This window comes from Durio zibethinus, chromosome 13 (assembly GCF_047325235.1).
Source record: "Durio zibethinus cultivar Kanyao isolate XHJ-2024 chromosome 13, ASM4732523v1, whole genome shotgun sequence".
NCBI classification, from domain to species: Eukaryota; Viridiplantae; Streptophyta; class Magnoliopsida; order Malvales; family Malvaceae; genus Durio; species Durio zibethinus.
Window position 1 is genome coordinate 26,013,257 of NC_143174.1, and position 22,172 is coordinate 26,035,428.

A 22,172-nucleotide genomic window follows, 5' to 3' on the forward strand; every position below is an offset into this window, starting at 1 on the left:
AAATCCAACACCGCCTGGCCCTTTGCTTTCCAAAAACATGACAATCCTTCAAAAATTCCTTTTTATTCTTTAATTTTGACCTGTCGCTCACGACACAGAAAAAAAGAGTAGCTAGGGTTTGGTTGAGTTTGGGGGAATGGCGTTGAGGAAAGCTTTCAGCGATATAAAAGGAATGAAAGTGAAGGAAGTCCCTGGCCACGTCAAGCCCATGCTATCCATTGATTACGTGAAGAAAGCTATTCAGAGGGGTTTGGACAATTACCATGCCAAGTACATTCAGACGGATTCCATCGACCCTGTCTACCATGTTTGCTTCGGTGGGATGATCTTTTCTTACCTCGTCGCTCTTCCTAACGAGCGTCGCCATCTCGAGCACCAGCAGCACGCCAAGGAACATGCCCATCACTGATCCCATCCAGGTACTCCTAGTCCTTTTTTGTTTTTGGATTTTTGAGAGGTTCATTGATCTAGTTATTTTTTTGGATGGGTGATTGATAGATTTTTGTTTTTCATTTGGTTTTGCTAGATATAGAGTTCATGTTTCGTTGTTGAGATGTGGGTAAATTTGGTTTTGGATCGATGGGTTATTTTGATGATTCTTTGTTTTCATTAGTGCTGATATAATTGAGCTTTGTTGTCTGTCTTACATATCGGTCTTTTTTTCTTTCTTTGAAATTCATAAGTGAGAATAAGATCAAATCTTTTACTTTGGTTTCAAGAAAAAGTGGAGAAGAGAGAGATACAGAGAGCAAGCTTCTTGTTTAGTTCTTTGCCTTAATATAATTTCTATACGAGTTAACCTCTTAAGCCTAAATACTACGCAATACCGCTAAGCTATCCCAATTATGATAGGGGCTCTTAACAGCATAATATCTATTAATTACCTTCCATAACATCTTATTCTTTAACTTCTAAAGACGACCTAATTGTGAAAGATTTTTACATTGATTTTCTACCTAAAACTCTAAATAAGAATTTATAAAATACAATTTCCTTGAATAAATTTTCACCTAAATTGAAGTTATTGATAAATCTTTTAATTCTCTTCTATGTTTTTTCCCCTCTTGCAGAAGATGTTATTTTTATAAGGTATTGAGATTTGGAATTACATCACCTTGCTGCTGCGTAATTGTAAATATTGAGTTTTTGTACAGTCCTTGTTTTTGATGAATGTATCTACCTATCTCATGGGCAAAAAACAATGCAAATTGTGTTCAATAGACAGGTATTTTATATGTGTCATGAAGTATAGGAGTCAGTAGGCATCCATAGCATACTCATTTCCAATGCTGGCCAGATAAGTTGCATAACAATGATAGAAGAAATATTATGGCTGATTTGAAAAGAGGGCATTTGAAAGATTTCTTGAAATTTAAATTGTAATGTGAGGCTGCTATGTTTGACACGTTTGTAGTGTTTGGAATGACATTTATTTAACACATTGGGTCATGAGGGCTATGTTCCAGTGATAAATGGCCTTGTATATTGGGTGCCTTTTTCTATGCTGGGGCAGGGGGAGGTGAGGAGGGTGGTGATAGAAACTTAATTGAAGTTGTGTGAAATTGGTAGTAAAGGATATGAATTCCAGCTCTTGAAGATAATGATTCTATCTTGCTGAATGTGTATTTTCAATGCATATGCCTAAAATATGAAAACTTGGTTTATTAATCGGTGTTATGTTGTTCTCATTTGCCATTTCCATAGGTTTTAGTAATTGGCGTTATAATGGTTTTCATGTGTAACTGAGTACTGGTATTTAGATTTATGCGTGGCTTATGTCACAAATATTAATGATTTCAGCATTTAATTTTTGCAGCTTAAAGATGGGTCGGGTCGTTATTGGATTCGTCAAGTGACGATTGGATTCGCTTAGTGGTTTTGGTTGTAATTTCTGAACAATGTAGGCAGGAAGATACTGTCTTGATCAATGCATTGCAGCATTAAGTGATAAAATAAAAAAAGATAAACTATTATGTGTAAAACTACAGTGCTTCATTTTTAACCCAATTTGATTTTTGGTGTGGTATGTGATGCCGATTTCAAATGATTAATAAGTTTTTCTTGATTTTTATTGTTCACGCCGATAAGTGGGGGAAAATAAGTTTTTATTTTATTTTTCCTATAAAAAGCATGAGAAAAACAGGGGAAATTAGAAAATGCTTTCAGCTTTTGCTTTTTGTGTTAAAACTCCAAGTCACCCGCGGGACCTAGTTTGAGCCTATGATTGTTTAACATATACCTATTTCATGTTGTTATTTAATGTTTATAAGTAAGTGGGGTCGTCATTTTTTATTATTTTTTAATTTAAAATATTAAAATTAATTGTAAAAGAAAGATTGTCAAAAAAATTAAAAAGTAAATAATTGAATGCCAATAACTCATTTTCATGCTTTTCTTTTGCTCTATTGTTTGGTAAATATATAATAGAAAGCAAATATTTTGGTAATAATTTATTTTCCTTCAAGTATTACATCAAAATTTTCTTCTTTTTATATTCTTCTCTAACCAATTCGGCCCCTAATTTAGTATTAATAAGTTCCTCTCATAAAATTATTCTCACAATAAAAGGCATATCAACTATAATTTTTTCTTTTAATTTTAATATTATAATTTTCAATAATAATAAAAAATTATGTAAAAATCTTCCTTATATCCCAAATATCATATAAAAGAAAGCTGGTTCGACTTTGTTGAAGGGGAAAGCAGGCTGGCCCAACATAGAAGGGCTTAAATGCAACTGAGCCTGGCCCTTTATTTTACAAAGACATCTTCCATACAATCCTTCATAAAAAATCACAGCCTTCCTTTTTGTTTTTTAATTTAGATCTGCCGCTGACGACACACACAGAAAACAGGAAAAGCTGGGGTTTGGTTGAACTTGGAGAAATGGCATCGAGGAAATTTTTCAGCGAGATAAAAGGGATGAAACTGAAGGAAGTTCCTAGCTGCATCAAGCCCATGCTATCCATTGATTACGTGAAGAAAGCTATTCAGAGGGGTTTGGACAATTACAACGCCAAATACATTCAGACTGATTCCATCGACCCTGTTTACCATGTCTGCTTCGGTGGGATGATCTTTTCTTACCTCGTCGCTCTTCCGAACGAGCGTCGCCATCTCGAGCACCAGCAGCACGCCAAGGAACATGGCCATCACTGATCCCATCCAGGTACTCCTAGTCCTTTTTCTTTTTTTGGATTTTTGAGAGGTTAATTGATCTGGGTGTTCTTTTAGATCGATGGTTGATAGATTTTTTTTTTCTTTTGTTCTTTTAGAGTGTTGGGTTGGCTTTAGTTTTATGGAATGCTAGCATTAATATAAGAGATTCGATTGCATTTGTGTGGTTTTGTTTTTCATTGTATTGGGGCAGTTTTGATGTTTGATTGTAATGAAGTTTAAGTGGTGATGATTTTGCAATTTTAATTGTTTCATCGATGCACTTGTTTGCATTTGTGTGGTTATGTTATTCATGGCTATTGACGAAATGCTAAAGATATACTTTATTACTTTATGAACTTTTGATATCAATCAATGGTTGCCTGTTGCTACTAGCCATTGGTGGGTCGATGATGTAATCCTTCTGTTTTTGTTTTTGTATCTTTTGATGTAACCCTAAAGTTTAGGGTATAAAAAGGGCTAGAAACAACAAAAGTAGGGAGCACGGAGAAAGGATCTAGTGAGAAATTCATAAGTGAGAAGAAGATCAAATTACTTTGGTTCCAATAAAAAGTGGACAACAGAGAGATTCAGAGAGCAATCTGCTTGTTTTAGTTCTTGCCTTAATATAATTGCCATACAGGTTAACCTCTTAAGGCTAAATACTATAGAATACCACTAACCTATCTCAATTATTTAAGGACCCTGAACAGCATAATATCTATTGATTACCTTCAATAACATCTTATCTTTACCCTCTAAAGACAACCTAATTGTGAAAATTTCTTTCATGGATTTTCTACCTAAAATTCTAAATAAGAATTTATAAAATACAAATTCCTTGAATAAATTTTCACCTAATTGAAGTTATTAATTAGTCTTTTAATTTTCTTCTATATTTTTTTTCCTCTTCAAAACTTCAATATCATCTTGGAGAAGATGTTATTAATATGGTATTGAGATTTGGAATTACATTTGCCTTGCTGCCTAATTTTAAATATTGAGTTTTTTGTACAGTCCTTGTTTTTTATGAATTTATCTGCCTATCCCATGGGCAAAAAACAATGCAAATTGTGTTCAATAGAAAGTTATTTTATGTGTCATAAAGTATAGGCATCAGTCGGCATCCATAGCATGCTCATTTCCAATGCTGGCCAGATAAGTTGCATAATAATGATAGAAGAAATACTGTGGCTGATTTGAAAAGAGGGCATTTGATAGATTTCTTGAAATTCAAATTGCAAGGTGAGGCTGCTATGTTTGACACATTTGTAGTGTTTGGAATGACATTTATTTGATGCATTGGGTCATGAGGGCTATTTTCAAGTGATAAATAATTTCGTCTATGAGGTGCCTTTTTTTTATGCAGGGGCAGGGGGAGGTGAGGAGGGTGGTGATAGAAATTTGAAACCGTGTGTGAAATTGGTTGTAAAGAATATGAATTCCATCTCTTGAAGATAATGGTTCTATCTTGCTGTTATGTGTATTTTGAATGTGTATGCCTAAAATATGAAAACTTGGTTTATTAATTGGTGTTATGTTGTTCTCATTTGCCATTTCCATTGGTTTTACTAATTGGTGATATAATGATTTTCACGTGTTACAAATATGTACTGTTGTTAAGCATAACCATGCCTGATATCTGAGTACTTGTATTTGGATTTATGCTTGGCTTATGTTACAAATATTAATGATTGCAGCATTTAATTTTGGCAGCTTAAAGATGGGCGGGTCCTTGTTGGGTTTATCAGGTGACAATTGGATCTGCGTTATGGTTTTGGTTGTAATTTCTGAACACCGTAGGCAGGAAGATACTGTCTTGATCAATGCATTGCAGCATTAAGTGATAAAATAAAGATACACTATCGTGTGTAAAACTACAGTGCTTAAGGTTTTTTTGTTTTTTTTTTTAAAGTACCATGGAAATACAATTTGAAATTTGGTATGGTTAAGTTTTTTATGTTTGTTGATCATTTGGTTAAGCTGGGAATCAATCTACTATAGTCACCACATTTCTTTTCCTGATAATATATATAAAATCAAATTAAAAAAAATACTTTTAATATAAATGAATAAAAAGTCGATCCCCATCATATTAAGTAGTTATACATAACAAGGAAACAGTTGCAGAATTTATTAGCCAATAGTCATGTGTTATGTTGATAGGGTTGGATTTTTATGTTAAAGAAAGTTATAAAACGTATTAAATAAGTTCTGATGCCATAAGAAAGGGGAAATAAAGCGATCATTATTGAAAATTAAGTGAAAAAAAAAAGTCTTATTTTCGGAATTCATTCCATATTAAAAAACCAAAAAATAATTGGGTGATTGAATCCAACAACAAAGCTGTTTCTCTTTGGAAAAAAAATATATATATATAAAAATAAGTTTCATAAAAAACCAACGACCAGAAAAAGAGAAATATAAATAGTAAGGCAGGCAAAACTTGTAGGTTTGCATTCCTCTTCTTCTTAACAACGAGTCTTCATCACCTTAATAACTTTTATTTCCTTCACTTTTGTGGTAGAACAATTTGCCCTTCTTACAAATCGCCCCTGCGACAACATTTACCAACGTACCTTCAATCTCCAAAACAATAATGTTGTATCAGAGAATGAAAGAAAATTAATGTTTCATGAGAGAGAGTGTATTGGAAAATTTTCAATAAATTTGTAATTAAAACTTTTTCCAAAATCAAAATTATATGTTTGTTCTTTAATTTTATTTTTTTAATTGTTCTTTTAACCTATTTGCTTTTACAATTATTATTATTATTATTATTATTATTATTATTATAGGTATAATAATATAATAAAAGGACAACCAAAAAGAGTTTGGAATGGAACAAAAAAATGATATTAGAAACCAAAACAGACCAAGAAGTAAATAGTTGTAGAAAGTAGAAGAAACCTTCATTCTGGGCCGTCGATCAGCATTGACGTTTCTGACTTGATACCTGATCTTCTTCGAGAAGAGGCGCGTACGTCGCCTTTCTTTGTAGCGAAGGACACTCGCCTCTCTCTCCCAGAATAAATCGGTCTGCGCCCAGCCCCAAAAGTTTATCAAAGGAAATACCTCCATCGCTGCACTACCATTTGTATCATCAAAGAAATAAAATACTAGTACTACGACTACTACATTATTAGTAAGTTGTAACTCTTTCATTTTCATTCACATTCAAAACCTCAAAATAAAACCAACCCAAATAATAATGGCCTTTGAAAAAAGAGTAGGATTAATTGAAAGCCTTTCTTTTATTTATTTTTTGAACCATTGCCTTGGAGCGGAACTATAATTGTGACAGAAAGTTGCCTTCCAAATTGCAATCATGGAAGTTTTGATTTCCCAACGGGAGATGAGAAACATACATAGACATCATTTCTGGGAACTTCAGACCCTGGAGATTCCTCTGAGAATGGGGAGCCACGGTCTGACCAGGCATTCACCACCTCATCGTAATTCAATTTTAATTGCAACCCAGGACTTGGCTTGGGATTTGGGGGGTTTTCTTTTGGCATTTCCCAACTCTTTGCTTCCATCATAACAATTGCCTTCTTCTTTTTCTTCTTCTTCTCAGCTCTACTGGTTGTTGTTGTAGTGGCCGCCTTAGTTTTAGTTCTTGGTGAGATTTGTAGCACATCTACAGTTGGGAAATTCCACCAACTTCCTTCATCAACATGTCTCAATGCTCGTATTCCTCTCCTTAATCCCAAACCCAACCCGAATTCAAGTTTCCCACCAAATCCGTATCCCATCGGATTCCCATACCATGAACTAATTTGGCTAATTTGGGCAGTCTGACATGTACCATTGGACAATGTCTCCTGGTTGACGCTAAGTTTCCCCATAATGCCATCAATACCTTCCTCAATTTCCTCATCCAGAATCGACTCTGCGTCGAAATCTTCTTGGAATTCAGTGCTGAATTCCATTTCCATTGAACCTCCACCTCCTCCATGGGAATTGACTTCTCCACTAGTACTTTGCCAGGACTTGTCACAAAAATTCACGACTTTTGGCTCAATTAGGCAACTGGGTTTTTGTCGGATTGGTTGATTCTGGAGCAAGAAACCAGAGTCGTCAATTATACGGAAAGGCAACAACACTTCAGAAGATTCATGGAAGAAAGAGTCCTGAGCCTTTGTGAATTTAAGCGGTTTTGTAAGGGTTTTAGTGGAAAATAGGTTGGGATAGGCAGTGGAAAGGAGGGCTGCAGCTTCATTGTAGGTTTGGTTGGGGCGTTTTCGAGGGGTTCGAGGCTTTCGAGTGGAGATTGCGAGTGGGGAATTGCTGGATTCAGAGAGGGTTGAAGAAGTTGAAGAAGATGTTTGAGAAATCCTGGTTGAAGTAGATGGAGATTTTATTATTTCAAGGTCTAAAGCATAGGCCCTGCCGCCTCCGCTTAAACACGAAGACATCTGTAGATAACAACAAGGGAAAATACCTTCAAAATTCTATGGGAATTCAAGTTCTACAACTCTATCACTCAATTAGAATTCACGTAAAAACATGAAATTCAATACTTAGGAAAGAAAAAACTACAGACACACAAAGCAGAAATTGAGAATTAGCAATTAGATAAGAGCAGCTGAGGTTCAAATTTCAAGTTTATTTATGCCCTTAAATTCAGGGTTGATACAAGGAAATAAACAAACCTAAAATAAAAACCAGGGAAATTTTTGCAATTTCCGTTTGCGGAGGCTATTTGGAGAATTTGAAGGGTTGGGAAGAAAATTCTCAGACCCAATTGCAAGAAAAAGCTCAAAGTTTTCGCTTTTTTTTTTTCTGGTTCCTTAATTGGAAAACAAATGGTGCTCTCCAAAAAAGGGCAAAACCCTAAAACCCCTTGGTAGTAAAAGAGTAAAAGTTCCTGGATTATGACAAAAAAAAAAGAAAAAAGAAGAAAGAAGAAAAGCCAAAACTTTTAAGAATGAAGAAGTAAATAAGAACACCCTAGAATATTGAACCCCCAATTAAAAAATATCTACAGATGAAAATGAAAGGGAATATAATATACCAAACCATTTTTTTTTCCAAAACAGGAATCCAGTTCCAAAGAGTATTTAAAAACCCAGCCAAACCCCACACATCACAAACTAAACAAATTACAAAACCCTACAAAGACCCAGATATGCATACTGCCTAGCTTTTGACCAAAAGGAATGAAAATGGAAATTTTTGAGCTGATGAAATAAAAGAGAAACAAATGAAAAGATTAAAAAGGAAAAAGGGTTTTATTACATAAGCACAAGGGAAGGAAAGAGATAAAAAGGGAAAGAAAGATCCGTTGGGGGCATAAATGAAAGGAGCTCTGCCTTGCTCTGTTTTTAGGGTTTGGCGTGGGACCCACGTTATACACTGACGAGACAGACAACAGAGGAAAAGACAATGCTAGTTTTGCCTTGGGACCATCTTTTTTTTACCTGCCTTAGCCCTTGGCGGTTCAATAATATTAGAAAAAAGCCTGCGGCATTTCTGTAATTCCGTGCGTGAATGTAAGGCATTTGAGTAACCCCAAGCATCTAGTCCCAATGATAGACAATGTGGGGTTGATTAATCCATGGGTATGCCACACAAACCTCCTGCGAATTTCTTTGGAGATTTACGGGAAGGGCTTCTTATCCGCTGAGATGGCCTCCTCCCATTGGCTTCACTAGATTTTAAGGCGGAGGTGGCATGCCTTTATTGGTTGGATGATTTTCACGTGTCTCAATGAAGGAAAGGGAAGGGTTTGGGTGTCTTTTGTACCTTTTTTATGTGGCAGATGCTACTCAAACGTTGGCTTCCGGTTACAAAAATCAAACTATTTTGGGCGTTTTGCATTTCTGCCCTTAAGGTAATTCTCTTTCCCCACACATCAATCCAATTCCATTTTCTTGCATCCTTATCTGTTTGTGGTTTAGGTAAAATTGAAAGAAAATTAAACTAGTTAATGAAGCAATAGAACTATAGCTTTGATATTACACTTGAACAATTGAATCAATTGTAAATGCGCTTATTTCTCTACTTAAATAATTGTTTGTAAAATATATTCAAAGTGAAAAGGGGAGTTGTAAATCTTTTGGTCAAATAGGTAATTTAAAAGAATGTTTAGGTCCTTAGGATAAATAGTTATAAAATTCATATTTTCAATGAAAAAAACCCGACAAATACAATTAAAAAAAAATGAAAATGAGGATGTCAATGTCATCGTATATATAGCTTGCACTTTTTAGTTTTCCAGGGACAAAGGCCTCTTTTTTTTCTTTTTTTTTTCTTATAAGATATTTTATTAAATATCTATATTTTTTTATTTTCAGACATTTGGCACATACACATATTTTACTTCTTTAATTGCTTCAACAAATATGTAGTTTGGCTTAAGAGCATAACCTGAAAATTTTTCTTTATAGATTTATACAAAAATAAAAAATTATTTTGGTGAAAAGATATTTAAAAATTAATCTTTCATTTTGGAGTGTTTCCTATTTATATAGCTTTTTTGTTCATTTAGATGATTATATAATATAGGTCAAAATAAATTAGGAGGATAAGGTAAATTTTAAAAAGTAGAGGACAATTTATGAAGAATCAAAACAAAAAAAAAAAAAAGAGGGGGGGGGGGTGAATTTGACAGGGTCATCCTTTTGGACCTTTCGTTCAAGGCCGAAAAGCATCTCCCGAAATTCTATTAATTCGCAATTGACAATACCTTATCTTCACAGAGGAAAGGATGAGTTGGAAATGTCATTTACCTTTGATTTTGGATAAACCACCGCCCTCTGGCAGCCGGGTTTTGGGATTTTAGGACTTGAAAATTTTCAACACGATTCGTCGCTACACACAACCAATAACCCTCCATTTATTGTCGTCAAAGCCCTTTTACATTATCATTCTCATCAACATGATCTTTATCTTTATAATCCAATTACATATATATATATATATATATATATAGAGAGAGAGAGAGAGAGAGAGAGAAAATGAAAAGAGAGGAATCTAAATATCCAGCGCTGAAAGGATTCAACTTGCAATGCTTTCCATGGTGGTATTCTACATTTGCGCCACTCAGAAAGTTGAATGTCTTAAAGGAGAAAGTCTTGTATACCAGAAAAGTAAGGAAAAGAAAAGAGAATACAGTCTTCCGTTGATCAAAAACAAACTACAATCCTGCACAGATATGATTCCACTTGGAATGCTTTCCATTGATGTATACTCGTTTGAGCCACTCAGAAAGTCGAACCGTTAAATCCAAAGAATGAGTGCTGGACCAAGAAAAAATGAGTATTAAGATAGTTACTAAAAGCTGATGATTATATTACAAGAAAATTGTACTTCAGAGCACCAAGTGAAGCAGCACTAATAACTCTATCCACCAAAAAGTAAATTCATTTCATGTCTATTAATGATATCAAGATATAAATCCATGTTCGATTTAGATTAAATTGCATTGCTATGTTCCAGTAGCCTCATGGTACATTATGGTTCTTTAAACTAGCAATCATAAGTACAGATTTTCACATGTAGATACACATTTGCACATATATACAACCAGGCAAGTAGACAAATATTTTGCACCTTAAAGTGGTACGTGATCCTATAGGCATATATAGGATTATATCATGAAGATTTGGAAATAATTCAATATCAGCAAAGACCATATATCTGGATTTTTTGCAAAGGTTCTGATAGTCTACTACATCTTCACATTTTGATACACTAAATAATCAACTTCAAGTGTACAAGATCCCCAGTCTTAAGTTGACTTAGTTTGTTTGTTTGTCCAGAGGACCTTGTTATCCATCCATCCAAGAAAAGTTTAAGATATTATGTCTCCTCCTATGGGTTGTCAATCTTATATGTATGCAAACAGGTCAATCTTATATGTATACGTCACATGTTACACAGTCAAACAGGTCAATCACCATGCTAACCTTTACACACGTATCAAACTGTTAACAGCGCAAGGAGAAATATGATGCCTAATTCCAAGTCCTAAATATAAGAACACCCCAGTAAAAGATCAACATAAATAATGCTATAAAGTAAGCTAGATTCTTTGTTCAGTCATAAAGAATTCTTTGGCAACAAAATCACATTTAAAGACAACTGAAATGATTACTTTTAACTGAACAACGATCCAAAGGGCATCTCATTAAACACAAAAATAGAGAAATACTACTCTACGTTTTTACTTAAGGACTATGGTCAAAATCATAACCAGCTTAGAAGGAAAGACAATAAACTGCTAATAGTCACTCCAAATGACTAAAAGAGAAGCTAAAAATATCATATTGGTAGAAATTTACAGCTTGTTGGCCTCATTCTCATCAGTACAGTATACATATTATTTTCCTCCCTAAAACTGCTTGGCAGAGAGTAGAATCAAGCCAAACCATAGTTGAAGCCTCATCAAAAGCCAAGGAGCATTGTTGTAAGCTTCCATAGGATATTTTATAAGGGTGATATACAACAATAGATTTGTTTTTGCCTCCATAAAACATGTTTTAAATCCAACAGAAACACCAACATTTAATCAAACTAAAAATCCCATTTTCTTTACAAAGAAAAAAATCTCCTAATTACAAGGTTCATTTAAATATGAAACCCAATCTGGGAAAAACAGTGTCCAGCTTTTCTCTTTAAACTGCCCAAGGCCTTGATATCATTTAAAAAATTTAGAAATTTAAACTAAAATGGTCAAAAAACAGCATCCTCCATCCTCTTAATGATTTTCTCTAGAAGAGCAAAACAATCCATCAATACTCTGGAATGAAAAGAGTAAAAGTAGAGTAAAAAAACCTGAACATCATAGAATTTGATGTAGAAGCGAGAGCTATCAATTGAGAGCTTGGTTTGAAGAATATCAGCAATAGTTGAACTCAATTTGCCATTAACAGAAGGACCAAGGCCCCCAATGGAAATCAATTCTCCATAAGCAGCAGGGGCTTCGGTCCCAGCAAATGCCATTGGAACCCCGCCATTAACCAAAATCATCACGTACTGTTAACCCATTTTTATCCAAGAAAAACGCTACTTAAATAAAGCCATTAGAAAAGACAAAAAAAAAAAAAGAGAGAGAGAGAGAAAAAGTAATAAAGAACTAACAGATTCAGGTTTGCCGATGATTTTGGCAACAGCTTTGGTTGCGTCCTTGAGGATGTCAGAGGTTGTAACTGCGTCCACCGGTACGTTTGTGTATAAATTCAAGGTAGGCATCCTTCTTCTTCTTCTTCTTATTCTTCCTCTGGTTTTTTAGAGAATGTTAGCGGTTGAAACAAAGCTTCTGGAATGGGTGATTTTAAAGAGAATATCTCCTTCACCCCTTATCTGCCCTTTTTCTTTTTCTTTTAAAAAAAAAAAAAAAAAAAAAACCAAACAAAAATTGTCAATTTATTCCCTTGTTAATATGAGATTTCTAGAAATATTGACATGGATTAAGGTAACATTTGTAAAAAAAAAAAAAAAAAAAAAAAAGAACAGTAATTAGTATAGAATAGATCTATCCAAGGGTTCGTCTAATCGCCAAACTTAAATGCTCGTTTTACATTTTAAAAAGGATTTAAGAAAAATATTAAGCACATAAACAAATTTGAAAAAAATATGAGATTCTTTAAAAAGTAGACCAAACTTTAGCTCCAACATTCAAAGCTCATACTTTATATAATATTTATATATTATATCATGTGTAAACATTAAAAAAAAATAATTAAATTATTCATGTTTTAAAATTTAATAAAAGAAAAAGATAAAGATACTAAAAGTTAAATAAAAAATATCATGATCCTGATTCTATATAATTAAATTTAATAGGATTTTAATTGCCTTTAGTTGCCTTATTAACGTCTATGTAATGGAGGGAATACTGAAAGAAAATTTGTTAGCATTACTATTAAGTTTTTAGCTAATTAATATAACAACGACTATATAATCATGACTCAGGGGCGTATTAAAGTAATATTTTTTAAATCATTTATATATGCCATTGATATGCATTACCTTTTGATTTCATATGATTTACCTTCCTCCATTAATTTTTTTTTTCTGTTACACTTGTTTTATGTAATTCATTGCATCTTTTCCTTTATATCCATCCTATTCTTATTCCTATAAAATTAAATGGAGAAAGCATGGATGTGAACTTCTTACTTTACAAATATTAAGTTCTAACACTTGACACTACCAAACAAAGAAAATAAAAGATTAAAAAAAAAAAGAAAAAAGAAAGGTTATCTTCTGTTTCAGAACCCAGAACCCAGAGCCCAGAGCCACCCATACAAGTTCATCCCGATAAATGAGACTCCAAAGTTTATAAGATAATTCTCTTAAAGCCTAAAAGAAGAGTAGCCACCTAAACTAAAAGATCCCCCATAGGGTTGCCCTGAAACTGAAGATATGCGGCTGTCAAACTCAGAAAACGAGGACCTATAACTCCTGTCTCTGTAGCTGGTGCTTGTAACTGGATCATTGTGATTGCTCATAAATTCCTGTATTAAGCAACAAAATTAATCAGCATCAACATCTAAATGCAATGCGCATGCTGAAGTAATTCTTTATAGAGATCATCCCCATTAAATAGAAATCAAAGCAATCATAGTTCCATTATTTTTATATAACCAAAGAGGACAGTAATATATATTAAGAGCGAAACTTGAACCACCATTCGGTAATGATTACATTAACATGTCCTCTACCCCATGCAGCACTAAACAAATTATCAACTTCTCAACCATTAACAGAATACAATTTTGTTTTGTCTAAATTAACAAAATCAGTCATCTGGGAAAGCCTCCTACCTGAATCAGTTGTTGAGCCATCTGAACCTGTGATGAGGTGCCTTTAATTTCCACGGTGATTTCATCTGATAGACCTCTGCTCTCTTGCACGGTTACGACAGCTCCACTAGAGCGACGAATTTGTGCAATATTAGCCCCTCCGATCCCAATTATGTCCTCAGCATAAGAAAATGGTATTTGCATTGTTTGAGCAATCTGATTCCAGAAATCCAACAAGTGAAATGATGAGACATAAACCAAAAATAAGTGTTTTATTAGGATTTATTATAAATCATAGATTTATTTGACATTTTGAGTTTATGTTAAGGTTTTAAGGCTCGTTCTAATAAATACTTCAATGGGTCATTTTTCAACCAGCTTTGGATTATGAATTATTGATAATTTGGAACATTGAATTTGAGATTTCCATCTCCTTGATTCTCTTTGTTTCTCACCCCTCTTATTTAATCTATTTCTATTCAGGCCACAAATTTTTTATCTTATCTCCATTTCTCCCCTTTCCCTTCCCTGTTTGACATCAAAATCTCTAATTTCACCCTGGCCCCTAAGGATTAAAAAAGGCATGCACTAAAACAAACCTGTGTGACAATAGGAACAATAGATCGAACAAGTCCTGAAGTAGAATGTTTTGTCGACGGTGCAGGATCATGCCCATAAAATGAAATTCCAGAAGATGGGATCCGTGACTCCAACTGTGTTTCACGTTCAAGGAACAAAGAGTCCCTCACCGGAACAGGAAGATCAATTCCAATGGCACTTTGAGAAGCAGTAAGCAGTGATGACTTTTCAGCTCGTGTCTCTGCTTGAAGATCTTGAGTGACTATTGCATTATGCTGCAAACCATGATAGCACCGCTTAGCATGAAATGGTGCCAGTGCATATAACTACAGTTTGATAAAATTGAACTTACAGTCTTTTCAAAAAGAGGAAGAACACTGTGATCAACCAAAAATTTCCTCAGGTGCCCCACCACTGCTTCTAGAGCTTTAAGAACCTTCAGGGCTTCCCCCTGCAACTGCACAATCCTCTCATCTGCTGCCACATAAGATGGCACTTCATCTGCTATAACAACAAAACCATGTGCATTGTAAATTTTAAAGAATCTGACCTATGATTTATAGGGCACTTCTTGAACTCAAAATAAGATACAAGTACAATTTATATTACTATGATGGTCTAACTCTATTTACTTTTATTACTACAAAGAATCATAACAAAGATGAAGAGTTAAATTTTAAATTCAAGGGATTGCTTTCCAACTTAAATAATAATAATAGGTTAAAGGTCAAATTACTCAAATGTAGCTCAAAAAACAAAATTTATTGTTAAAAGCTCAAATTGGTACACTAGGAGCTCATATTTTAGACCAAGACAAAGGACTATTGTGTTCAGTCCACCAACAAAAGCCCTATAGTTTATTAAAGAAAATAATCAAGGCTCAAACCGAACTTCATTTAATTATAAACCAATAACATAAATAAATAAATATCTAAATAGTCTATTACACGTAACACATGGCTGTTTTAACTCCCCCATTTTCCTTCTAACTTTGATCCTTTTCTTTTTACCCTTCTTTTGACCATCTTTAACATAACCATGACTCTAAGACAGACAAACCCACAAAGTAGGCCATCGTAGTCTAGTCATCAACCCCTTCAATTGCAGAGATGTTCATGTTCTTTCAGGTGTCAAAGTCAAACGCATACTCCAAAACCAAAGCAGGATAGTGTCAGGTAGATGCAGTATGCTAGGGAAATGGAAAGTTCCAAAAACATGATAATTTTGTATTTCAAGTGCCACACATCATTGAATCAATGTTATCTGTTACTCCTAGGTGAAGAGTTACTTTTAAATTTCAATGCACCAGGAAATGTTCCTCACTTCCACCTCCTGCTTCAGTTGTCTATTCCTGAATGTGGTTAGCTCACAACGAAGCTTATGCAACCTTGGATATTTATTCAACCTTAGACTAACTCTAACAATTTGCAATGTCTTGGACATCTGCATAAAGTGAACATCGACTCAATTCCCTTTGAGCTCGAGTCCTTTAACCAATATTTTTTTTTAATTTTTGGGTCAGGTTGTGTGAATGATTCATTTCCACATGCAAATACCTCTCTTTAAATAACTGCAGATCAAACCTTTCAGGTTTTTTTTCCTAGCCTAAGAGGCCTAACATGCTAAAAGAAGAAACAACACTAAGATAGATCCTGACAGAACCAAATATAAATATCTTCTCAACTCCTAAACGGTTTCCTTTCTCCCATCTTCAGAAAATACAATAAGAAATATCATTCCAATATTTTCCTTTTCCTGAATCCTCTTAGCAGCCAATAGAATTTTTATCTTTAAGCAGAATACAGTGAAATTCAGGCATCCAACACCTTTTATGATAGGGCCATAGGAATGAAGCTAAAGGCAAGAAGCCTATATGTCTTTGTCATTACCTGGTTTTTTGCTGCAAAAGAAGCTTGCCTTGTATATGCGGTAATTGTAAGATTTATGAACATATGAATCAGCATGGTGACATTTCAGTTTTTTATTTTTTTTTCTATTTTCCAAGTGATAAAATGCTTCTATTTGTACTCCAGAACCAGACAATCACATAAATTTGACTTAAAATAGTAGCCAAATTCAGATGAACTGTATCAAAGGATCAAATGATTAAAGCAGGCAACAACACCAACCCTTTATGGATTTTGGGCATTGCACCCTAAGACAGCCACATGTTGATTCCTCAATGTGACAAAGTTCAGTGTCAAATCAGCCATTTAGAGTATACCTAACATCATACAGGTTGGTATCAATATCTTATCTAAGTGTCAGAAAGACAAACTTTCAGCTATGCAGATCCACAAATCTTCGTGCACCATCAAGGTAGAGCCTCAATTTGACAGGGATGGCAGTAGGCACCAAGAAAAGTTTATTTTCATTATTCACATGGTAAAAGTTGTCAAGGCAAGAGACATCATTTCAGTATTAAGCACAATATTCCAAAATGATTTGTTGAAGAAGAAGACGCGTAATTGGAAAAAGAGCCACCTTAAGTTCTCTAAATCTTTATTAATATTCAGAAAAGGACACATTAGGTTGATTTGGACAATAAGCCCTTCCAACAAAGCCCTCCAGCAAAAACAAACACATACACAAAGCACATGGTTGCCCCAGACAAAGAAAAATGAAGTATGCACGTACATGGACATAGGTGTGCACATGAAATAATGAATAAAGAAGCATGGAATTTCAATCTTTTATACATGTAATGCACTGAGTAATGTGCAATTTAGCCGGGACTTTATTGATTTAGGGTTCATTTCATGCCTAGGATAGGATAACTTCTTTTTTAATGCCATATTTATTAGTGAATAGAAGGATAGAGCAGTTAGCTGGATTAATTATCTTATATGAATAGGATTAAACAACCCTATGGAAAGCTAAAAGGATTGTATAATCCCACATGAGCAGTGTTACACAAAATAAGATATAAGCATTGGAGTTACAATAAAGACAATTCATTGATCAATTATGTCTTATTCTATCCTAGTCCCTACTCAAAGTCCTCTCCACCAAATGAAACCTAAATGCATAGATGAGCAAAAGGGAACCCAAAGAATTCTTATGAAGTGAAAAAATATTTTCAAATGTCCAAAACATACCTCCTGACAACACCCTCACAGATGCACCTGTGCTCTCTTGTAATGACTTAATTAAGGAGCCTTGCTTTCCAATCAAATTGATTGCTTGTGTAGATGCTACCAACAACCGGATTGAACAAAATGCAGCTCCAGCTGCTTTAGCATCCCCATCGTTGTCAGGCAATCCAGAGACACGTTTGAAAACTCTTATAGCAGCATCCATTGCAGGGGAAAGTGGTGCCTCTGGTTCTTCCTTTCCAGATATTAGAACCTACAAGAAAATCCAATTATTTCAAGGAACTGCCCAAAGGGTATCGAGAAAAGAGGATATTTAACGCCAATATCTTATTAGCTCAGTTGTTACTTCTTACTACTTGCTTTGTGCTTGCAGAAGGGCACAAAGCAAAAAATAAAAAGAGTGTTTTGAAACAATGAAAAAACAAAAAATTTAACTTTTTTGAATCACAAAATGCATGGTTTGCTTCCATACGGATTAATTAGGTTTGAATTTATGTAATATTTGACCTCTCTACTCATTTTATCAAGCATATATCAACTAAAGAGAGCGAAACCCAGATTTTTGGAATTTTAGTTCCAAAGAAAAAAAAGAGAGTTACAATGCGATCAGGAGTGCCAACAGCACCATCAAGGATGCGGATGCGGGCGCGGGTTTCCTCGCACATCTTCTTGATGAGTTCTCCTTTGCGGCCAATTATGCTGCCCACTTTCAAAACTGGCACAATCAGCCGAAACACGCAGTGACCTGGCCATCCGGGCCACTTCTCTACTGCTGGATTAATGGTGGTTGCTTCTGAAGGGTTTTGGGCTGATGAGTCGGCTATTGTGGCCATGGTGGTTGTTGGCTGGGTTTTTTCCGAACCCTTCTCCGTAGCGTCTGCGACTTCCATGGGAGGATTTCCTGCAAGAGCTGTTGGGCGCATGGAAAGGTTTCGATATCGACTTGATAGAAAAATCGCAAAGAAAATGAAACATACTTCCTAGTTAATGGATTGTGCTATCCGTACAGAACCACTCTGGGCTGAGCCTGGATCTAAGGTTTTTATGTTAAGTCCATGACCATGTTCTGTGGGTTTTTTTAATTGAGACGTCTGTGGCCGGCCCGAGTTAGACCCGGCCATATCATTACATGTAAGCAGTGAAAGAAACGACGAATACCCAATGATGCCACTTTCAGACAAAGCTTCGTTATTACAGCACATAAATGATTAAATATAAACTAACTACATCAACAATAATAATCACAATATTCATCCAGACAAACTACTAGGGAACATTCCAGAGAAATTGAACCAAGAACTAGCATCCATATACAACTCAGGGCCCTGTGCTATCAATGACAAGGGAATCCACTGCAGTTTGTGTACATGCAGCACAGACGTCAGAATTAAGATTTCTACAAGAAAAGTGATCTGTATTCATCTGCTTCTTTAGACATCTCTTCAGGGCTTCTGTCCTTCCTTTCTTTATCTAAATCAAGCTTTTCCGTTAGTTCCTTCTCTTTCACATTTATCTACACCATGAACAATAGACAGAAAAAACAAGAGTTATTCAAGGTTAGCTGATAAAAGCAAAGCCAATAGGAATATCTATCTTACTGCATCATAGATGTCATCATTCCTCTCAAAGTCACCATCCGTCCTTGGAAGGATATGAATGTGAACATGGGGTACTGTCCGCCCAGACTGTGGCCCATCCTAAAGAGAAAATGAATACGTATGTTACAGACTTTAGTCTATAACGATCCACAACAAATGCTATTAACCACACAACAGCATTACAATACAGTGAGAACAGCTAAGAACTCCCACAAGTATCACACAATCAATTTCTCCCATTCAATTTTAAGAAATCATAAATTTTCATTCTCAAATGATCACTTAAATACGCTAATTGCTTGTTATTGCATGAGAAACAATAACTAAAAGTTGAAATGGGTAACAGGAGGTACTCAGCAAAGGCATCCAGAGAATTAAAAACCACAAATACCAAACTTAATGATATGATGTAAATTTTACAATTTTAGAAAATATTAAAACCAAGCCACAAGATAAAGTACTCTATTAAAGGCGTCTCAAGGAAAGAGGCATCAATATGCAAGTGGTGCAAACAAAAACACGATGGAAAAGGCCAAGAAATGAAAAACAGAAGGTGAGCAAACAGGAACAGAAGATAAATAAAACCATTAACAAAGAGGTCGAGATCTCTATCACTCTGCTAAAGCCAGACAAGCGGCGCCAATAAAATTTAAAATGTGCCAACACATGATTTGAGAACAACAGCATGATTAGCAAAAGTCAATTACTATGGAACCACTGATAAAAAAAAAAAAAGAACCTTTATATATTTAAATAAAAGTAATAGAGCAATTCCCTTTCTATTCTTACTTGGATGGTAAAAGTGAGCGATGATGCTTTATGGTAGCCCTCAATCCCACCACCTACCCTCTGTGCTGTTAGCCATAAATCACATGTCTCATCAACAGTGAGATCAACAAAGCGCTTAACTTCACGCTTTGGGCGGACAAGCACATGTACACAATGTTACGAAAACCTAATTCAAGCATGAATTCTTCAAAATGAAGATTTTCATGATTTCCAAACAAATTGGATCAAAAATCATACCCGCTTATATAAAACAAATGTAACATAAGTTTCGCTTGCATTTTAGCATGTAATGACTTGGATACATACATACATTCATGTGTGTGTTTATATCATTCCCATATGAACAGTTTAATACGCAGTAGCCAGAAAGTTATCGTATAGGAGAATGATATTACGACATTGTTGCTTATCATTACCAACGACCAAAGCGGATTAGACAAACCCATCATTAGAATTAAAAAAAAAATCCTACAAGTGCTGACTCTCTAAGGAAAAGCATGTTCAATAGCAAAAAATTACAATGATACATACAAAGATTGTCCTGCGGATTAAATAGTTTGTAACTTTGTATGAATGCGTAATATCGGAATGACAAATCTCATCCCGTTTTCAAAGAATTCCAATACACGTACAAAAAGAAATATTCTAACATCGAGATCTTGAGTTCGATCGTATGGAAGTTGGTGTTTAGCTCAAAATCATATACAACCAAAAAAAAAAAAAAAGATTGAATTTAAATTTCCAAATAAAAAAGGATATGACCTGCAAAAGGAATAAAAGGGAAAATTAGAAGAGATAAAGAAATAAAAACAGGAAACATGTTTAGTTAAAAGGAAAGAGGATTGAGATGGTGATGAGGAACGTCGTAGGGTGGTAACTGAAATGAAAGGAAACTATGGTAGTTGGTGCTTGCTCATTAGAAGCAGTAGTAATAATTAATTACCAGGAACAACAGGACGGAGGTTGACGAAGGCATAGGAAAGTGGGGTGGAGTAGAAGACATTCTTGGGGTCTATCGTATATGGGCCGAACCTATAGTACTCCATTGACATCTGCTGCAACATATTGGTTATAATACCAATGTTCAGTTTCGAGTTCATACAATACAATTAACTAAAATATTGTCATGTCATTTTGTTAATCACTTGCCTTAGCAATGGTGGCGGCGGGGTGGACGATGAGATTGTTTGGAACCCTCTCCTGATAAAGCAACAGCCAACCACCCAGAGCAGAGCAGAGGACACAGCAGCTGCAACTTTGTCATTCATTGACTTGCCCCTCTTTTCTTTCATCAAATCCTTCATCGCAGGTGCGACTTGGGACTTCCGAGTCTTAATTCGAATTTTTAAAACACTAGCTTTGGCACGGCGCGGCACGGCACGGCACGTTATAAATAAATTAATATGTAAAATAATTAAGAATATTTAAAATATAAATTAAAATTTTGTTTTAATGTATATAAAGAAATAATTATTAAACTTTTTAACATAATAAAAGAATTCATTATGAAAATTATTCAAACTTAATATTGCCTTACATTTTAATACAAATTCATTATCTTAAAAATCATAATGAAATATTTACATATATGAAATAATATTTTTTCAAAAAAAATTCTTACATACCCTATATTTTTAGTGAATAATCACAGTTTTAGTAAAAAATTTAGTTGACGGATGATCATATGATTATATATTATTTAATTACTTTTTTTTAATTTTACATTTAATTCATTATTTTTATTACATATTAAATTTCTTATGACATGTTAATTGAATATATATATATTTTATATATGTCATAAAATATTAATATTTAAATATAATTGTAGAAAAAAATATAAATTTAAAGTGTAAACACATATTTAAATAAGTAAAATAATCCATATATTGCATAGTTACAAACTAGTTAATAGTGAATACAAAAGATTTAATTTTTTTAATTTATTTTAATTTTAGTAATTTATAAATTTTAAATATAAAAATTTGACCTTTTTTGCATTTAATTTTTAAAAATATAAATAAATTTAGAAATTATCTTGCAGTGATCAGAAGAGATTATCTATATAAACATACATGTAAATATATTATATATTTTCGAAGCAAAATAATGCATGATAATGAAAAATTTTGATGAACAAAGAGCCTAAGACTAAGAGGTCACCCCCGGCTTTACTTTTAATTATTATGGTTTAATTAGTA

The 22,172-nt window shown here is 34.2% G+C and overlaps 6 protein-coding genes across 15 annotated transcripts; 2 read left to right on the forward strand and 4 right to left on the reverse strand.

The window, feature by feature from the left end:
- Window positions 1-7: 7 nt before the first annotated feature.
- On the forward strand, window positions 8-2,026 carry LOC111303462 (uncharacterized). Of its 2 annotated transcripts, none has more exons than XM_089742368.1 (2): window positions 8-419; window positions 1,071-1,899. In XM_089742368.1, exon 1 carries the CDS (start codon window positions 137-139, stop codon window positions 407-409), a length of 273 nt encoding a protein of 90 aa, XP_089598494.1. In that variant the 5' UTR covers window positions 8-136; the 3' UTR covers window positions 410-419; window positions 1,071-1,899. The 2 variants fall into 2 exon arrangements, with proteins under 2 accessions (XP_089598494.1, XP_022755479.2); XM_022899744.2 differs by having other exon boundaries at window positions 24-419; window positions 1,817-2,026.
- Window positions 2,027-2,787: 761 nt separating this feature from the next.
- On the forward strand, window positions 2,788-5,129 carry LOC111303461 (uncharacterized). 3 transcript variants are annotated; one of them, XM_022899743.2, is made up of 2 exons: window positions 2,788-3,169; window positions 4,857-5,129. In XM_022899743.2, the coding sequence occupies exon 1, from the start codon at window positions 2,887-2,889 to the stop codon at window positions 3,157-3,159; it is 273 nt and encodes a 90-aa protein (XP_022755478.1). In that variant the 5' UTR covers window positions 2,788-2,886; the 3' UTR covers window positions 3,160-3,169; window positions 4,857-5,129. The 3 variants fall into 3 exon arrangements, with proteins under 3 accessions (XP_022755478.1, XP_089598493.1, XP_022755477.1); XM_089742367.1 differs by lacking the exon at window positions 4,857-5,129 and adding an exon at window positions 4,526-4,705; XM_022899742.2 differs by having other exon boundaries at window positions 2,795-3,169; window positions 4,873-5,129.
- CIA2 (chloroplast import apparatus 2) lies at window positions 4,982-8,518 on the reverse strand. Of its 6 annotated transcripts, none has more exons than XM_089742365.1 (4): window positions 7,812-8,518; window positions 6,525-7,574; window positions 6,067-6,195; window positions 4,982-5,742 (listed from the first exon to the last, which is right to left on the reverse strand). In XM_089742365.1, exons 2-4 carry the CDS (start codon window positions 7,572-7,574, stop codon window positions 5,650-5,652), a joined length of 1,272 nt encoding a protein of 423 aa, XP_089598491.1. In that variant the 5' UTR covers window positions 7,812-8,518; the 3' UTR covers window positions 4,982-5,649. The 6 variants fall into 6 exon arrangements, with proteins under 6 accessions (XP_089598491.1, XP_089598492.1, XP_022755481.2 ...); XM_089742366.1 differs by having other exon boundaries at window positions 4,982-5,711; window positions 7,812-8,516; XM_022899746.2 differs by having other exon boundaries at window positions 6,525-8,518.
- Window positions 8,519-10,119: 1,601 nt separating this feature from the next.
- LOC111304280 (Tautomerase/MIF superfamily protein) lies at window positions 10,120-12,488 on the reverse strand. Its single transcript, XM_022900825.2, has 3 exons — window positions 12,244-12,488; window positions 11,938-12,138; window positions 10,120-10,400 (listed from the first exon to the last, which is right to left on the reverse strand). The coding sequence occupies exons 1-3, from the start codon at window positions 12,352-12,354 to the stop codon at window positions 10,365-10,367; spliced, it is 348 nt and encodes a 115-aa protein (XP_022756560.1). The 5' UTR covers window positions 12,355-12,488; the 3' UTR covers window positions 10,120-10,364.
- A 780-nt stretch (window positions 12,489-13,268) lies between these two features.
- On the reverse strand, window positions 13,269-18,594 carry LOC111303465 (RNA-binding KH domain-containing protein PEPPER-like). 2 transcript variants are annotated; one of them, XM_022899751.2, is made up of 6 exons: window positions 18,184-18,594; window positions 17,588-17,837; window positions 14,842-14,990; window positions 14,510-14,764; window positions 13,932-14,126; window positions 13,269-13,622 (listed from the first exon to the last, which is right to left on the reverse strand). In XM_022899751.2, the coding sequence occupies exons 1-6, from the start codon at window positions 18,505-18,507 to the stop codon at window positions 13,461-13,463; spliced, it is 1,335 nt and encodes a 444-aa protein (XP_022755486.1). In that variant the 5' UTR covers window positions 18,508-18,594; the 3' UTR covers window positions 13,269-13,460. The 2 variants fall into 2 exon arrangements, with proteins under 2 accessions (XP_022755486.1, XP_022755485.1); XM_022899750.2 differs by having other exon boundaries at window positions 14,842-14,993; window positions 18,184-18,548.
- A 102-nt stretch (window positions 18,595-18,696) lies between these two features.
- On the reverse strand, window positions 18,697-21,295 carry LOC111303466 (bifunctional bis(5'-adenosyl)-triphosphatase/adenylylsulfatase FHIT-like). The gene is made up of 4 exons (XM_089742369.1): window positions 20,912-21,295; window positions 19,972-20,117; window positions 19,183-19,281; window positions 18,697-19,097 (listed from the first exon to the last, which is right to left on the reverse strand). Exons 1-4 carry the CDS (start codon window positions 21,069-21,071, stop codon window positions 18,981-18,983), a joined length of 522 nt encoding a protein of 173 aa, XP_089598495.1. The 5' UTR covers window positions 21,072-21,295; the 3' UTR covers window positions 18,697-18,980.
- Between the last annotated feature and the right edge of the window lie 877 nt (window positions 21,296-22,172).

Coding starts and splice junctions, on each gene's coding strand:
- LOC111304280 (XM_022900825.2), bottom strand. CDS start 12,354: ATGCCTACCTTGAATTTATACACAAACGTACCGGTGGACGCAGTTACA. Junction 12,139..12,243: donor TCATCGGCAAACCTGAATCT/GTTAGTTCTTTA, acceptor ATGGGTTAACAG/TACGTGATGATTTTGGTTAA. Junction 10,401..11,937: donor TCAAATTCTATGATGTTCAG/GTTTTTTTACTC, acceptor TTCTTGGTCCAG/CACTCATTCTTTGGATTTAA.
- LOC111303466 (XM_089742369.1), bottom strand. CDS start 21,071: ATGAACTCGAAACTGAACATTGGTATTATAACCAATATGTTGCAGCAG. Junction 20,118..20,911: donor CCGTCCTGTTGTTCCTGGTA/ATTAATTATTAC, acceptor AACATTGTGTAC/ATGTGCTTGTCCGCCCAAAG. Junction 19,098..19,182: donor ATGATGACATCTATGATGCA/GTAAGATAGATA, acceptor TTCATGGTGTAG/ATAAATGTGAAAGAGAAGGA.
- LOC111303465 (XM_022899750.2), bottom strand. CDS start 18,507: ATGCGCCCAACAGCTCTTGCAGGAAATCCTCCCATGGAAGTCGCAGAC. Junction 14,127..14,509: donor TTGTTCCTATTGTCACACAG/GTTTGTTTTAGT, acceptor TTCTGGAATCAG/ATTGCTCAAACAATGCAAAT. Junction 13,623..13,931: donor TGGCTCAACAACTGATTCAG/GTAGGAGGCTTT, acceptor TGCTTAATACAG/GAATTTATGAGCAATCACAA.
- LOC111303462 (XM_089742368.1), top strand. CDS start 137: ATGGCGTTGAGGAAAGCTTTCAGCGATATAAAAGGAATGAAAGTGAAG.
- LOC111303461 (XM_022899743.2), top strand. CDS start 2,887: ATGGCATCGAGGAAATTTTTCAGCGAGATAAAAGGGATGAAACTGAAG.
- CIA2 (XM_089742365.1), bottom strand. CDS start 7,574: ATGTCTTCGTGTTTAAGCGGAGGCGGCAGGGCCTATGCTTTAGACCTT. Junction 6,196..6,524: donor TTCCCAGAAATGATGTCTAT/GTATGTTTCTCA, acceptor GGCTGGGCGCAG/ACCGATTTATTCTGGGAGAG. Junction 5,743..6,066: donor ATCGACGGCCCAGAATGAAG/GTTTCTTCTACT, acceptor ATTGTTTTGGAG/ATTGAAGGTACGTTGGTAAA.